Genomic DNA, 17,139 nt, shown 5'->3' on the forward strand with positions numbered 1-17,139 from the left:
CATGCCAGGAAGCATTTATCTTTAAACGTAATTCTTCCTTTTACATGAGTCATCAATGGTATTTTATTTGCTTTTTTTTTTCTTCAGCGGGTATTTATTCCTTTTTTTACGCCAATGGTATTTATTCGTTCTTTATTCAATACTAGTTAATCGATTTTTATCAACTGTCTTTTTGTTGAATTTTTTTTTTCATTCACTTCTATTCACTGGCTTTAATCCTTTAAATACACCCATATATAATAAAAAGGAAAATTCCAAGCAAAGGGGTTTTGTGGACTTTATAGATATTCAAAATACCAAATATGGACAGCGTAATTGAATTTAAATCCTATAATTAGTTTTCTAATTCCTATGATTAAATTCAACAATTAAAAGCAGTCAAAACGTGTAATTAAATGCAAATCGCGAAATTACTCCATTATTATATGTATTTTATAGTAAACATTAGTGATGTTATGACCGGTTTTAAGGTGGCCGCGTCGAAGGGTTTTAACGTAGTTTTTCACAGTAAATCTTTCGAGAAACGTCTGCTTGAAGGCATTTCTCTCCCCCATTTCACCTGGATGTAGAGAGGAGATGCCCCTTTTGCTAAAAGAGGCGAAAGTCAGCGCACAAGCCGGCAATCCTGGAAAATTGCTGATCGTTAAAGCCTCTTCTATATCCCAACTTGAATGTATTTGTAGCGCGTACACCCCGTGTGCCATAAAATGCAGGCCAGGAATTATGTTTCAATCCCAGAAGCGGCAGCAAATGCTTCAATCGCGACTTAAAAAAGCAACTAATGGCAGAGCGATTAGATCATTACCGAACAAGAGCGCCACCATTATTTATGGTTAACACGAACCGTCATTAAGTGTTGATTTTTCAAATCGCTTTCAGGAATTCACGATTATCGATATATCGACGCTAAAGAAATATATATAGGCTCGAATCTTTATTGGTTTCCATTGTCCCCACTCACCAAAATCTCGACTGTGTCATAATTCTCGTCAACTACCGCACCCTGCTCTAGTAAAAATCTAGTACCTTTTAATTTTAACAATAAAGTCACTAGAAATTTTTATTAGAGCAGGGTGCGGTAGTTGACGACAATTATGACAAAAGGCCAGTGGGAACTTTATCAAGTATGAACAATGGCAACCTTCCATTTGGAAACAAACAGGGTTGGGAAGCAAGAGTCCAAACTATGTTTGTTCAAAGCAAAGATAGGTAGAATTGAAATTTTGTCCAATAATAATTTTCGGAAAGTGTACATATATAACTGTATTGTATTGTGAACATAGCCTAAACAGTTTAATACACTTTCTGGAAAATTATTGTTGGTCAAAATTTCAATCTTACCCGACTTTGGAGAAACATATTTTGGGCTCTTGCTTCCCAACCCTGTTTGTTTACAAAACATGTCGGTTGGTTTTTATTGTCTCCACTTGGAATTTGTCATAATTCTCGTCAACTACCGCACCCTGCTCTAGTGAAAATTTAGTGACTTTATTGTTAAAATTAAAAGTTACTATACAATTAATCAATTTTCACTATAGCAATGTGCGGTAGTTGACGACAATTATGACAAATGGCGAATGGGAACAATCGCAAACAACCAAGTTATTATGTATTATATATAGAGGCGTTTTTAGGCTGCAGTCCCATGGCAGCGTTTTGCGTTGCGTTTTGTCACTAGACCATGAGTGTAAAAGAGATGCAGATATATGTTTGCTATGTTTACACTCAGGGTCTAGTGACAAAACGCAACGCAAAACGCTGCCATGGGACTGCAGCCTTAGAATTCTGACATAAGTTGGTAACACTGTTTACTTGTTTTGATAATTTTCATTAGCTACCACACCCTGCTCTAGTTAAAATTTAGTAACTTTTAATTTTAACAATTAACTAAATTTTCACAAGAGCAGGATGCGGTAGTTGACAGTGAAAAATGTTCCAGTGAAAATTTAGTAACTTTATTGTTAAAATTAAAAGTTACTAAAATTTTTACTCGCTCTAGAGAAAATTTAGTGACTTTATTGTTAAAATTAAAAATTACTAAATTTTCACTAGTGCAGTGTGCGATAGTTGACGAGAATTATGACAAATGGCGAATGTGGACAATGAAAACTAACCTTTTTACTTCATAAAGCTCTATTTACAATGTGTTCGCAAACGTGATGAGATAGAAAAGAATAAAAAAATACTCTCCTTTTCCATCTCATGCAGAACATTTGCGAAAACTAAACCGGCAGGTATTAATTTATGAGTTAATAATATACACAGCCTAGAATTTTTTGTACGATTCTACGTCATTTCTCAAAGATACCACCTTCAAGATATTCTTATGGAATCTTATATATAGCATATCTTTTATGGAATTTTGTAGCAGGGAAGCACTTTTCTAAGTTACGGTAACTTGATATGGAGATGCAATGTAACGTTATGAAAACTATAACGACTAATTTATTCGTAATCCTGTATACTTGACGGCCTTCCCTTCGAAATTGCTTCCTAGACTCTCTCTCTTTCTCTGTGTATGCTTAAGAAAATGTAACGGCTCTGTAACGGAACGCTCATTAAAAGCATAATTCACCATGACATGACTATCGCAAAAAAGACAGAGTGCGCATATCAAAATACATTTTTTAAAATTATGATTTTTTTTTTTTTTTTTGAGAAACGAGTTTTGAATATATAGAAAAATACAGAACAACATCGTCATCTTTGAACGACATTGCGGTTCATCGAAATGACCTTGCTACCATCACCGCGAGAGATTAAGCCATTTACTTTGCAATTACAGGTTATGTCGGCCACAATGAGTGTCGATTATAATTATTGAGATCTGAGAGTTCGACCTTGTGCGATTATTGTAGCCTTCTGTGTATAGTCTTTACCAAGAAGCTTTTAATGCGATTCAGATTTTATCATTAAACACTTTTGCTGTATTTATATACAATTCGTTAATTACTTCCTCTGAAAAGATAATTGTATTTCCGTTTAATCGGTTTACTATTTGAAAATACGATAATAATTTTAAAATTCTTCATTGTATACTCTTTTATGTAAAATTTGTAAATTACATTGCGCAAGTGGAAAATACAAATGAGCTTCGTTAAATAAGTTTTGCAACGTTGAAGAAATAAAGTTGGCAACATAATTTTGTGGGTTGAATGATTAATTATAATCTTCTTTTGCTCATGAGCTTAGAGAGCGTGTGGGTAGTTGAGTAACGATACACCTCCTCTCTCTTGATATCGTGAACAGAGACTCTAATATCTGAAATGAAACACCAATTCCATGATGCTTTGAATATTATAGGGGTATATGGTGATTCTCGTAGGAGTCAGTAACTAATCAAGGTCACTGTCGATTGTACCAATCGACCCAGGCCTTGGCAATCGTCCTTCGCCGTAAATAAAAGCAAATCGTAGTGGAAGAACAAAACTTTTATGACGAGAGAGTACTCGTGTTTACGACCACCATACGCAAAGAAAAGAGCCTCGTATAGATGCACTCATAGGGTGCAACAAGCATTTGCCTTGTTTATGGGTTCTTATCACGAACTGAGACTCTGATTCGACGATTAAATTATCGTTGAAGAGATCAGAACCAGCTTTTAATACCATAGGATGAAAGACTAAATCCTTAGAAATGTCTTACGAGACTTGTAATCATTGGATAATAAGATTGTAAACTTTCCCGCACAAGATGTGGAAATTTTTAAAATGTTATATATTAACATATGTCACTGTCTTTGTCTTATTGTTAATAAAAACGGATTTTTATGATTTCGTTGCTGTGGTAATTATTTTTATGGCAACTGTAATCAAGGCAACGATTAAAATAGCAACAAAAATCCAAATAAAAACGAAGAACTATATGACGTAAGATTCCACACTAGAAAAATTTCTATAAGATAGTCAAATTCAGATAATCTGCACGTGTCATAAATGTAATAAATTACAAAACACAAACTGATATACGAGCCAAGCTATTTTGAAACAGTCCGCGAAGATCCTTTCAGACAACTATGACCCTTACGACCAAAGATCACAGATCTTCCCATCATGTCCAGGATCGGAGTTTGCATCAAGGTTTTAATTTTTTATTAGACTTTTTTTAGGGAACATTTTTGAAAACTAGTTTCTATTTATAGCGAAACAGTTCTGATTCGAAGAATAGTGAATCATTGTCATTCTTAAGCGTGATTTATCAGAATTGCTGAAGGACACAATCGAGTCAATATTCGTTTCGTCAGTATAGTCAGAATTAATTCCTTCACGTTACACAATTGAGGGGGAAATTCCCATACGTGACTAAATTCTCAACGCACACGTGATATTATTTCCATGTCAAATCCTGATTTGGATATTTTCAAATTAAAAAAAATGAGAAAAACATTATTTTGATCAGATGATAGAGGAAAAATTTTGCGATGAATAATATTTTTGATGATGTGTACTCAAATTTGTTCCAAAACCGGCCCTGAAAGTTCAAGCCAAAGAAGGCTCTTAGCTTGAAGAAGCCTGTTCTTCGAAGATATAACGCCATAACTCTCCGAAGAGAGACCGGTCCCCGCCATTTCTTCTTCGCTAAAGTATATACAGCGTCTTGCTTACACTCGCGTTCGATCAAGATGAAGCGTCTCGCTTTGTTCGCTAACCTGAAGGGACAATGCTGGCGCCGAGACCAGAAGACGATCCCTCTGGCACTCTTCCAGGGTCACTGTACAGAACATGCTTCCAAAATGCAAAAAAAAAAAAATTATAAAAATACTAATCAAAATTTTGCCTTAAGTAATTGTAGTTCCAAACCTGGTAAAAAAAATTCCAGACTTGCCGGACTTTAAAGCTGAATGTTTTGGATTAATTCCACATTTCGAAAATTATTAACTAAAGTAGTGACAATTGCTCCTTAGCAACGATTGCTAAGAAATCTAAAAATCGATTTTTATAATTTTATTCTTTATTTTCAATAAACGCCAATAAGAGATTAATATGTTTAATTAATGATGAAGATAAATGATCGTGGCACGCCAATATATAATAGTGCAACTGATGTATAAAGTCAAAGAATGAAAAAAGCTGTCCAGAAAAGAAAAATTCTTTTTGCGCGTATGTCTTTTATTTTGTTTTGATGAATCGCGTGTTTGGGCGCGTTTAATGACGTGAAACCCGTCACGTAAGCGAGTCGCGGTTGAGTAAAAATGACGACGATAGGCCGCACTCGATAGAGCAAAAATTTGTTACTAATTGCCTGTACCTGCTCTCTTGGAAAGGTTCGAGAGCCTCTCCTCGTTGTAATTATCTGAGGTCGAATACACTCGCAACAATCGCGAGACTCTCTTTACTGCAAGGTCACGCGTACTCGAGCAGCATAACCGCGATTGGAATTCGCTTTCGCTGATCATATCCTAGATCCCCAATAAAATTACCTAGCGACCTTAAATCATCGGAATAGTTAGTTGAACATTTTTACCAGATGTGTTTGTAATTCAAAAACATTTTGCTTCATAAAAACAGAGAGAGAAAAAACAGTATAATTTATATGCGTTCTGGGAGGAGCAAAAAGTATAGTGGAGAGTTGTAATTAATGCAGGAACATGACAATCGGCACATAAACCAAGAGGAGAAAGGAAAGGGAGACGATGAGATGAGGGAAAAAAGTACATTCCATGATCAGAATCTAAAAAAAGAGGAAATGGATTAGAAAATAAAGATTATTCTATTACTGACTGTGAATAATTTAATTCCCTCTCGTTTGGATAAAATTATTTCATCATTTATTAGGCGAGGTTTTTCGAGAAGAACAGAAGCTCCCTTTGGACAAGTCGCAGCATTTCTGATATATTTGATTCTCGAAAGTTACAGTCTTTTTTTTGTAAATTCACTAGAGCTGAATGTGACTAGACCGAAGGTTTATAGTAAGGATTATGGATGGAAGAAATATAAAACCAAAATTGCAGAAAATCAGTTAGAAGATCAAAGGTTGCATCTATATAAAAGGTGGTTTTAAAGAAAATTCTCGAGAAATCGAGTATCTACTCAGAAATTAGGGATCGTGAAAACGTTTTTTGTCCCATCAGGGAGTTGTAATTTCAGCAGCAGGAGATTGCCAAAAAGAAAGGAAGATGAAGAGCTTCAGCAAAGGGGGAATAATCGCTGTTTGCAATTTCTGTTTTCAAGACATCGTCGTCGTCGTCGTCGTCCTTGGGAGTTCCCGTAATTTTCTAACTTGGCAGCAAACATAAATTAATGATCCCAAAAGGAATATCTCCTGACGATATACGCAATTTAACATTCGAAAGAGATGTGAAGTTTGTGTAAACGACGTCCCCGCAACAGGTGGTTTAAAACCATTTCGTTCGGTCATCTAACCTGAAACATCGTAATATCTTCCTAGTAATAACTAAGTACAACCTCAGTCTTCACCTATAGGATCCGAGGAAGTCCAATTATGTCGTAAAATCAGTTCCTGACTTCAACCAGCGAACAATAAAATAGCATTTAGTAGGGGTCATATTTTCAGTTGGGTGAAATGCAAATTTTCCAAATGCTGAAGAAATTAAATGCCGAAAGAAAAATTAGAGAAGAAAGACGCCTGAAGGAAAATAGCTCGAGAGAATAGGAGAGGAAAAATATGGAGATTCCAAGTTCTCTCGCTTGGAACTTCTCTCTCTCTCTCACTCTAAAAAAAAATTAGAAAAGATATTTGTAAATATTCCCTATTTAAATATTTGTTCTTAAGAAAAAGGATAAAAAATCCTTGATTTTGGAATCAAATGACAGATCGAGTGGCGTGTAATATTGCGACTTTTACAAGGCCAGACCAAGGACAGGCACTCAACCGTTAGAAGTAGACTTTAGAGCGTTAGTAAACGCAGTAAACGAGGCGTTCGTTATATTTTAAACGATTCGCTAACAGCTGCGAACGCTCGTAATACGTTCGATCCTCCAATTTGCATATATAAAGAATCTTTTAAATTCTTTTATTTATTTATTGTCTAAAACCTAATGAGGCAACGACTTGAGAATGTTATTAGTTATCACATAAAATGTAAAAATAATTGAAATTATTTTCAAAGGCAGAAAAAGAGGCATCTTTTTGCGTAACACACAGTCATGGAGAATGAGTCAGGTTACCATTTTAGTAAATATTCAACCGGATCGGACCTTTTTTGGCGATCACTAGGTGTCGAGCAAAAAAAAAAATTGTCGAGGGAGAAAGTCTTCAAATTTTGAAGATTTTATAAAAAATAATATATGAATGAAAATTACAATGAATAAAGAAATTAAGTACATAATAGGCATTTAGTTAGCAAGTCGTGATGAGAATGAAACATCAACTGATAATTCTTTGCCTTTCTTCTTTCCATATGTTGATTGGGTATAATTCATTTTCCTCGGCAGCCTTGTAAGTGGCCTGAAGAACACGTAAGAGAGCAAAATACATAACCAACTTTTACTTTTATGATCCGGGCGTGGGCAAAGGCTCACGTCACTGACCATACAAGATTTCAACCCACTCACTTTATGAGAGTTGGACCATGAATTTCAACAGAAATCATATATTTACTTAAAAATTAATTTTAACGGAAATTGGATTACAATTGTACACTTTATGGAAGAAGTCATAAAAGTCATATATAATATAAATTACGAGAGTTGACTATATATTAAAAAATATATATAATCGTTATATATGCAAACATCCTTTTTGAACAGAAGTAGTAGAGAATATGTTCCACCCTCAGGATCTCGTTTGTGATTTAGAATTTATGTAGCCACTTGCGTAATAATATTTATCAGCAGGTAAGTTTGTAATAATTCATATAAATACGCTTCCAGCTACCTCTTCAGGCTGAATCCAATATGGAAATGAATAATTCATTTCCATTTCATGTCATCCCATGTATACCTTGTACACACACCGGCAGCTACATAAACTCTGTTATCTCGCTAAATGTTCTCAATCCTAATGATTCATTTTATAACTTCGCATATCCTCTTTCGATAAAGGAACTAAATTAAACTTAATTCTCCATACTCGCTAAATTATACAACATAATCTGATGTATTTTATAAAAACTCGATATCAAGATTGGAATGAAAATACGATGACAACAAAAAAAGAGGATGATTTGCACATCATTCTTGACGCTTTAAAATCCCGGAACTTAACCTCGGTGCAAAAAGAAGAGGAAATTGCCAAGAAAGATAATTGTCTTTGCGCTTGCTCAACTTTTTAACGCACATTAAGATAAACAGTTTAACGGAAGCAAGAGAGCAGCCTGCCAGCGAAAATGGAAGTACTTCACACTTCCTGCTAAGAATTTAATAAGCTAACAGTACACAATATCCACTGGAGGATGAAAAAATCAGTTTCCTCATCCAGATATTTTCTAAAGTAATCTGAAAATTCAAATTCAATTTTTGTAAATTTATCATTTTGATGCAATTGGACAATTCAGTGCAGAATAGCATTCACAAAGATAATTATCTTCTTTGGTGGAAATATCGAATCTCGGTACCACGATTCGCTTCGCGGCAAAGGGAGAGTGTAACTAAACCATTCCTCGCTAATCGTAGCCCGCGCGCGTGAGAGAATTCGTTCCAAGAAGCGGGCTTTTAGTTGGCAATAATCTACCCTAAGAACCGTTCATCTTCACGTTGGTAATAGCACCCTTTGGTTTCTTCACTCATATACAAAGGAATCGTTCGGAGAAAATTTCACATTTCAAGAATTACTAATCACCCATCCGTTATTTAGTTATCATCGACTCAATTAATTCCCAATTTCAAATATTTAATGATCCCGAAAAAAAATAAACTTGCATTCATTCATCTATATTTTCTTTCCTTATTGCTCCACTATAAATTGCTAATCAGTTTGATATTTCCTCTTGGATTAAAGAAGATGGTTATTGCCAACAAGTTCCTCTCTTTATCGCTTCTGAATTTTTTTTTTCGAGTGCTTACTCTTTTTTTTTTTGCAAAGCACTTAAAAACGAAATCGAGAATATCAGGAAAAGGCTTTAATTGGATACCATAAGATTACATCTGCGTAACATAAAAAGAAGATTCGTTTGTAGTAGCAATTTTCCTTTCAAAAATTATTAACAATACCAAAAAAATTTAGTTATTTTGTAAAAAATTATTCTTCTCTTGGTTTATTTTCAGCAAAGAGAATATGTGTAAATAACAATCCTCGAAGGTAAAACTGCCCACGGCATTTGAAACGCCCACCGTGACCTCAGGATCGCCCATACATAGAGCGACTCTCTGCGTGACCTCGCATTACGTCTAAAGTCTGCGGAACAATTCGTTCTTCTCGAGAAGGCAATTCGTAAGCCTAAGGTAAATGTCCCTTTGCACATGACATATAGATATATATGCAAGGAACATTATTTATGCCAGCGAATCACACCACCTTTCCCAAGCCTCCTTTCATCAAGATTATCATGTATCCTCCTGATTATAAACTTGCAACTTTAGATACTGTCCAGCTTTTACTGAATTTAAACTAATAAACAAGATTTTGTTTTCTATCAAAGAAGTTTTTGGTACAAAATTTTGAATTAATTAATATGGTTTCTTATTATTTCTTACAAATCCAGGGTTTAAATCGTGTATTTATGTTCCTCCTTCCTTATCCTCCGGCTCCTTTATATTCTTGAGCCTCTGGCTCTCCATTACTCACACCTGGCTCTTGCCCTACGAGAGAAATAAGCCTTAACTTATGCAATAAATCGCATATTTTTTTTTTGAAAATTGTCATTACCATTACAATACAGGTATCCTATTTCAATCCCGATTCCACCTACTACAAAGTTCTCTTGCTCCTTTTGCAGCTCAATTCCACTCATATTTCATCGGCTTTACTTCCTACATGTCCTTTAACCGCTTTGTATATATATCTTTTCTTTATCTTTACTATTACTCAACCGCATCTATCTTTCTTCATTGTAAACCTTTTTCAAAATTAAATAAAACTATACATTAGGAATTTAATTGTACTATTTTTGTAATTACATTTTAAATTCCTCCGGATGTTTCATATTATTTTGTTTACTGTAGTTAATGATTCCATAAACAGGTTTATCATCATGCAAACACACGCTGCTTTATATAATGGCTATTAACAATGTTTTGAGTGTAGAAAGGATTAGCATGTAAGGCAGGATATTATACGAATGTTCTGGTATGTCTTGTGAAGTGTAAAGTCGTGTTTTCATCAGAAGCTGAAGATGTTAAAGATGCTGAATAACAAGTATAGCATGAAACTTGTAAATATAAAAGTTGTAAACTTAAGGAGATGTTCAAGATCAGGTTTTCGAGCAGGAATGGAAATTGCCATTTAATTAAAAGGAATATAAAGCAGACTTTGAAAACATTCCTCTCTCTTGACAATGGAGACAATAAATGAATCGAATAATTAATGTCCAGGGAATAACGGTAAATGGTAATTTATCACAAACAATTTGGATCATTAACAAAAACAAACGGGAGATAATTTATAATTTATCATATCACTGTAATCTCGAAAGGATCAAAAATGCAACGAATCCCAATATTTGGATCAAATTATATTTTGATATTGGAAGCAATTGGTTGCAATTTGATCCTTTCAAGAAAACTGTGTAACAAAGCAAAAAGGGAATTTATATAGAAGAGGGAATGATTATCGAATCTCTGAAATGTTTATCTAACCCCAAAGGTGAAATTGTTATATCCGTTAAGGACGAAGAATAGTCCGGTCACATAACGGTCCAGTTATGGGTAGAGGAAGCAATACCCTTCATTTTCACACACTTGCATTTAATTTTCCAGTGTCGCTATCTTCACATCGATTTACAGCCCCCAGAGAGTGTGAGTCTGCAAGTATCGGTGAACCTTGTAATGTTGTTACATGGCGTTACGTTATATTGCAGAGGCGGTATCACTTAGCATCTTATCTTTCCTTCATTCGCTGGTAATGGAGCTAACGGAGGCGCCAAGAGCAAGATAAGAATGAGAAAAAATTAGATTCCCCCATCAAATGGAATAATACTGTTTTTTTTGATAAAGATCTCTTCCTAAAAATTGAACTTTTCGGAGAGGGATACATTATTGTCTTGAAAAAGAACTTCCTTGATGTTGTGTGGGAGCTGTTCTCACAATTCTAATCTTTTCCATATCTTTTCCGTCATCCATTATATACGAATCCCATTCTTCGGTGCATTGCCCTCTCTTCTAAAGATTCTGTTGCCAATGATATATTTAAAGTACCTAAAAAATATTACCCAATGTCCTTCCTTTCTTTTTGTTTTTTCGTTGTGCCACTAACGAATTTTACAATTATTCTCACGTTCTTAATTATTAAAATTCCAAATCCCGTTTCTTTCTCTTTTTATCATCTATTTCTAATATTCAAATCTAGTTTCCCACTAATTTAGGCAAATTATTTTCTCCTATTTTTAATTTAATTTCTTAACAGCTCTCAATTTTCTGTTTCTTATAATCGAATAATGTTCCTATAATGATAAAATAGCGTTAGGTCTTTGAATATGTGACAGCTGATTAGATTTAGAAAACAGTTATTGCAAATCTGGTTTTGCCGTTGTATCTAATGCAATAACGTCTACTATCGTTGAAGCTGTTTTTTTTTAATTCCAAATCGCCGCCGTTGTCGAGAAGCAAATGTTCCACTTCCTGGAACCTATCCATCTTCTAAATCTCTCAATTTCTCATTGTTTCATGAACGACGATTAGGGATTTCTCGAACCTTGAGACACTATGGTGACGTGTATATAATACGTCTAGGTTATTTATGTTAAACACGATTTTATTGCCGGTTGATACTATAGTCACGCCAAAGTCTGCACCGATTACCATATTGCTTTCACCATTTATCCTATAACTCTTATAATATATGTTTGATCAACGAAAATTATATTTTTTCCTCCAATCAATTTTTTCAATTATTGATACATATTTTTCGAAATTCTCTCTCTCTCTTCCCTTTCTCTTTAATGATTTGTGAATGACTCCAAGACTGGTTGCAGTGCAAAATGGAAATAAATTTTGATATACAGTATAGCCCTAAGGTTCGCTTATTTGCGTTAGTAAACTTTATACATGAGATGGAAAAGGATAGAGATATGGCTGTGTCCTTTTTTATCTCATGCAGCAAGTTCGCGAATCAGATATGGCTGCGCAGTAGCAGTCAGCTCATTGTACGGCTGCGCAGAAGCAACAAGTACATAATATGGCTGCGCATTACAGATATATGTAACTTATTACTGCGCAGTAGCGACCATTTCATTATAAGGATGCGCAGTAACATCCAGAAGCTAGTATACGTGCGCAGTAACATCCAGAAGATAGTATACATGCGCAGTACTACTATATGCAACTTATAACTGCGCAGTAGCAACCATTACATAATAAGGATGCGCAGTGATATCCAGCAGGTAGTAGACATGCGCAGTAGCAACCATTAGATAATAGGGATGCGCAGTAACATCCAGAAGATAGTAAACATGCGCAGTAGCGACCATTTCATTATAAGGATGCGCAGTAACACCCAGAAGCTAGTATACATGCGCAGTAACATTCAGAAGATAGTATACATGCGCAGTACTACTATATGCAACTTATGACTGCGCAGTAGCAACCATTACATAATAAGGATGCGCAGTGACATCCAGCAGGTAGTAGACATGCGCAGTAGCAACCATTACATAATAAGGCTGCGCAGTAACATCCAGAGGATAGTATTCTTGCATCGTAGTAAAAACAAAGATGTTACACTTACGCAAAAGGAGTACAGTGCAAGTAACCATATCACCACATTTTATTTATACCTTTTCTTTTCTCATAACCAAACAAACAAAATTATCCAGTTCTCCCATTCTACACATGACTTTAGAACATAAAATTCAACGTTTAATATTATTTCTCTTTACATGGCGATTTTTTTTACACCGGTTTTTCATCGAGTGCATATATGCTATATACTTTTTGCTTAATTTTCGTTTCACAGTCACGATTTGTCGGAATTGGCGAATGTAAAATATCAACGCGACGACTTTCATCGAGCAATAAACCCGTATGATAAACTCGGGAATATTTTAAGTAAATGCAAATGACATGGAAAATGAAAGAAAAAAAAAATTCACAACTTACCAGTTCGGTGGGCATGGTGTTGCAGGACCTGAGAGGCAAGTTATAGGTAATGGGGACTGGTTGATTTCTGTACTCCTGAAGACAGGAGCTATTTTTAGACAATCCCCTGGGGTAAACCAGACCATGAAATTCAGTATTACCCTCCGTTGATATGTGGACGATTATCGACTCGCTCGCACATTCGATTTGCACTGTGTTTGCTATCGCCACTGTCGCTATAACAGAATAAACAATTGGCTGTTAGTGTCACTAAAAGATAGTCATTTTATATGCTTTTATAAACAATGGTTCAATTGTTCGATTAAAAAAATAAATAAAAATATTACTTTTTTATATTTATCAAGTATTTGATAATAGAATATTTAAATTCAATATTGAATTTTCTTAAATATATATAGTTTTCTTCGTAATTTTATTTCATATTACGTTTCGTGTGCAATTAAATTGAATTTCTCTTTTTAACACGAATAATTTTATGTTACTTTATTAATTCGTTACAGTTTATAAAACAGCAGTTGAGGAGTGAAAATAATACACACTCGCATTTAAAATATGAAAAAGAAACAATTTCATTAATATTCATGTCTTTATATCTCAGGTATATATAATATAAATAACGGACAATTAGTTCGAGTTACGTCACCTTCTCTTTTTCTTCGAGAATGATATCATATATTTATTAGCATTTTTAATTTCACACTCAAAGTATATATGAAACATAAAATTTTCTTTATTTTGTCTAAAACAAAAAAAATATGATTAATTAATTTAAAAAAAATGAATTTAGATTCGAAAGTCTAATTTGCTACCATCAATTATTAATTATTGATTTTATAAGAATAGAATTAAAAAAGTTGCATCTGTTTTATCATTAAAAACTTGAAGTAAAACAATTTCTTTGAAGAAAGAATTATTACATTTATAGTAAGGAATTTATGGGGAAATATTTCACACAGTGCAAACAGTTATTGCTATCGAAAGGTAATAATAATAAAGTTTGGAATAAATCGAGTGGATCAGTTCGTGGGCGATTAAACTTCTGTTTTATTATTGAAATAATTTAAAAACATAATTAATTATGTAAGAAAACGTCAATTAAATTCTCATTTTACTACAAAATTATATTTCAATTTGTTATGATGATTTTCAGTAAGTGACTATAATAAAAAATTGTCTACAAATTTTTCCTGCGGCAATAGGTTTTAAAACTTTTCACTTCCAAATCACTTTCCCTCGTTATTGTACAACAAGTTATTTTACTTTTAAGAGAAAAAAAAACAAATTTACTGCCATAAATAATTTTCGTATAATAAAATTTATTATAACAAAATTATATATAAAATAAAAGATGAATACAAATTTTTTTCTTTTTTTTAACAAAAACTTTTAAAGAATTTTATAATTTAAATTTGAAAAAAAAATATTAATATTAAAACGTGTAAAGTATATTGAAAAAAAATATATATGTACAAGGTATGAAAATGCCTTTTAAAATGTAAATGAGGGTTGAAGACAAAATTACACCTCGTTTCTTGCCACTCCCACATTAAATGGTTGTCGTTGGAATGTGAGCAACCTTCACATTGGCATTGAAATTTTTTTCTTTTTTTTTCATTCAAACTAAACTCATACACTTTCTCCTCTATTTAATATCTCATAATAATAGATCAGATCTTTTCGTAGGGTAATTTTCCGAGGGGGAAAAAAAAAGTTGTGCGGGGGTAAAAAAAAAAAAAAAAGTTTGAAATATTATACGAGAGTTGTCTTTTATTATATAAAAATACAGAATATATTTTTTAGAGAGACTTTTTCCTTTCTCTCAATGTGATGTTAGACGCGGTCTTTCCGAGTGATTTGCGATTCTGAGTTGATCATCTTCCTTGGAAATCTTGAAACGTATACCGTTTTCGAAGATGTTGCTCGTGATAACCTAGACTTGAGATAGACTTGTTCCTTTGCGATCAACAACAACTCTTGGTCGTTCTTCTATATAGGAGAAATATTCCGTCGTGACTCGTTTCTTTCAAGTTCACGACTCTCTCATCATTGTCTCTCCCCTCAGCCTTGATGACATTTTAATTGTCTTCATATTTTTTTTTTATTATTATTTTCATGTCTATATTTCTATATGCTAGTATTCGGCGTATTTGGAGTAATTTTTAAATAAAAATAGTATTAAAATTTTATTCTGTTTCGAATCAGTAAAATTGATAAAATAGTTGAAATTTAGTAATTGAATCACTTTAGTAACATTTTTTTGCTGAAATTCAGTCAAAATTCACTGAAAATTAAAAACATACTAGCGCCTCTGACGGCCTTCGTCCGTCTTCGTTACTTCTATTCTTTGTCCATTTAATTTACTTTTTAATTTATATTTTATAATTTATTAGAATTATTTTATTACATTTAATAAATTTCATTTTATTTCAAATAAGCGCGCGCTATTTTGGCTTGGGCCAATCAGATGATTTCAACTTAATATGTTAGTTTCTGATTCATAATTCTCGTCAACTACCGCACCCTACTTTAGGAAAAATTTAGTGACTTTATAGTAACTTTTAATTTTAACTATAAAGTCACTAAATTTTTACTAGAGCAGGATGCGGTAGTTAATGAAAATTACGACAAAGTTAGTTTCCATTGTCAACACTCGATAAAGTTCCCATTTGTCAGAATTCTCGTCAACTATCGCACCCTGCTCTAGTGAAAATTTAGTAACTTTATTGTTAATTAAAAGTTACTATAAAGTCCCTAAATTTTCACTACAGCATTTTTTATTGTCAACTACCGCACCCTGCTCTAGTGGAAATTTAGTAACTTTATTGTTAATTAAAAGTTACTATAAAGTCACTAAATTTTCACTACAGCATTTTTTATTGTCAACTACCGCACCCTGCTCTAGTGGAAATTTAGTGTCTTTATAGTTAAAATTAAAAGTTACTATAATGTCACTTAATTCTCACTAATGGAAACCAACCCAATATCTTAATTGACAGATGATATTTGTGAATAAACAGGGTTGGGAAGCAAGTGTCCAAAATATGTTCGTCCAAAGCAAAGTTGGGTAGGATTGAAATTTTGTCCAACAATAATTTTCCGAAAAGTGTAACTATTTAAGCTGTTCTTACAATACAAAATGAACCTTTTATATTTTCCAAAAATTATTGTTGGACAAAATTTCAATCCTACCCAACTTTGCTTTAGACGAACAAATTTTAGGCTCTTGCTTCCCAACCTTGTTTCTTCACAAATGTCATCTGGCAGTTAAATTATTGGGTTGGTTTCCACTGTCCCCAATCGCTAAAATCCCTACTCACCATTTGTCATAATTCTCGTCAACTACCGCACCCTGCTCTAGTGAAAATTTAATGACATATTATAGTAACTTTTAATTTTAACTATAAAGTTACTAAATTTTCACTAAAGCAGAGTGCGGTAGTTGACGAGAATTATGACAAATAGCGAGTGGGAACAATGGAAACCAACCTTGTCGTAATTTTCATCAACTACCGCACCTTGCTCTAGTAAAAATTTAGTGACTTTATAGTTAAAATTAAAAGTTACTATAAAGTTACAAAATTTTTCCTAGAGCAGGGTGCGGTAGTTGACGAGAATTATAAATCAGAAACGAACATAACCTATATTGAGTTGAAATCACCTGATTGGCCTAGGTCAAAATAGCGCGCGCTTATTTGAAATAAAATGAGATTTATTAAATGTAATAAAATAATTGTAATAAATTATAAAATATAAATAGAAAATTGAATTGAATGGACAAAGAATAGAAATAACGGAGACGCATGTAGGCTGTCAGTGGCGCTAGTATGTTTAAATTTTATTCATTTATAATTAAATTATTAAATTGTTGATAATCATTTGAACCATAAAAATAATTTTAAAAAATTTCAAATGTCCTGATTAGAAATAGAAAATAACTGGAAGAGATGTAGAAAATGAAAATAAAAACAAAAATGATAAGAAAGAATAG

General features: G+C 33.3%; 1 protein-coding gene across 2 annotated transcripts in view; it reads right to left on the reverse strand.

Moving 5' to 3' along the window:
- The window catches only part of LOC127289008 (cuticlin-4), a 97,193-nt gene that overhangs the window by 28,842 nt on the left and 51,212 nt on the right, over positions 1–17,139 (reverse strand). For both annotated transcript variants that reach the window (XM_051316747.1, XM_051316749.1), the window contains exon 4: positions 13,152–13,366. In XM_051316747.1, the coding sequence (XP_051172704.1) occupies positions 13,152–13,366 (215 nt within the window). The remainder of the gene's footprint in view (positions 1–13,151; positions 13,367–17,139) is intronic.

Source organism: Leptopilina boulardi, unplaced genomic scaffold (assembly GCF_019393585.1).
Source record: "Leptopilina boulardi isolate dan_hultmark-lab unplaced genomic scaffold, ZJU_Lbou_2.1 LbouV2_399, whole genome shotgun sequence".
In the NCBI taxonomy this organism is placed as follows: domain Eukaryota; kingdom Metazoa; phylum Arthropoda; class Insecta; order Hymenoptera; family Figitidae; genus Leptopilina; species Leptopilina boulardi.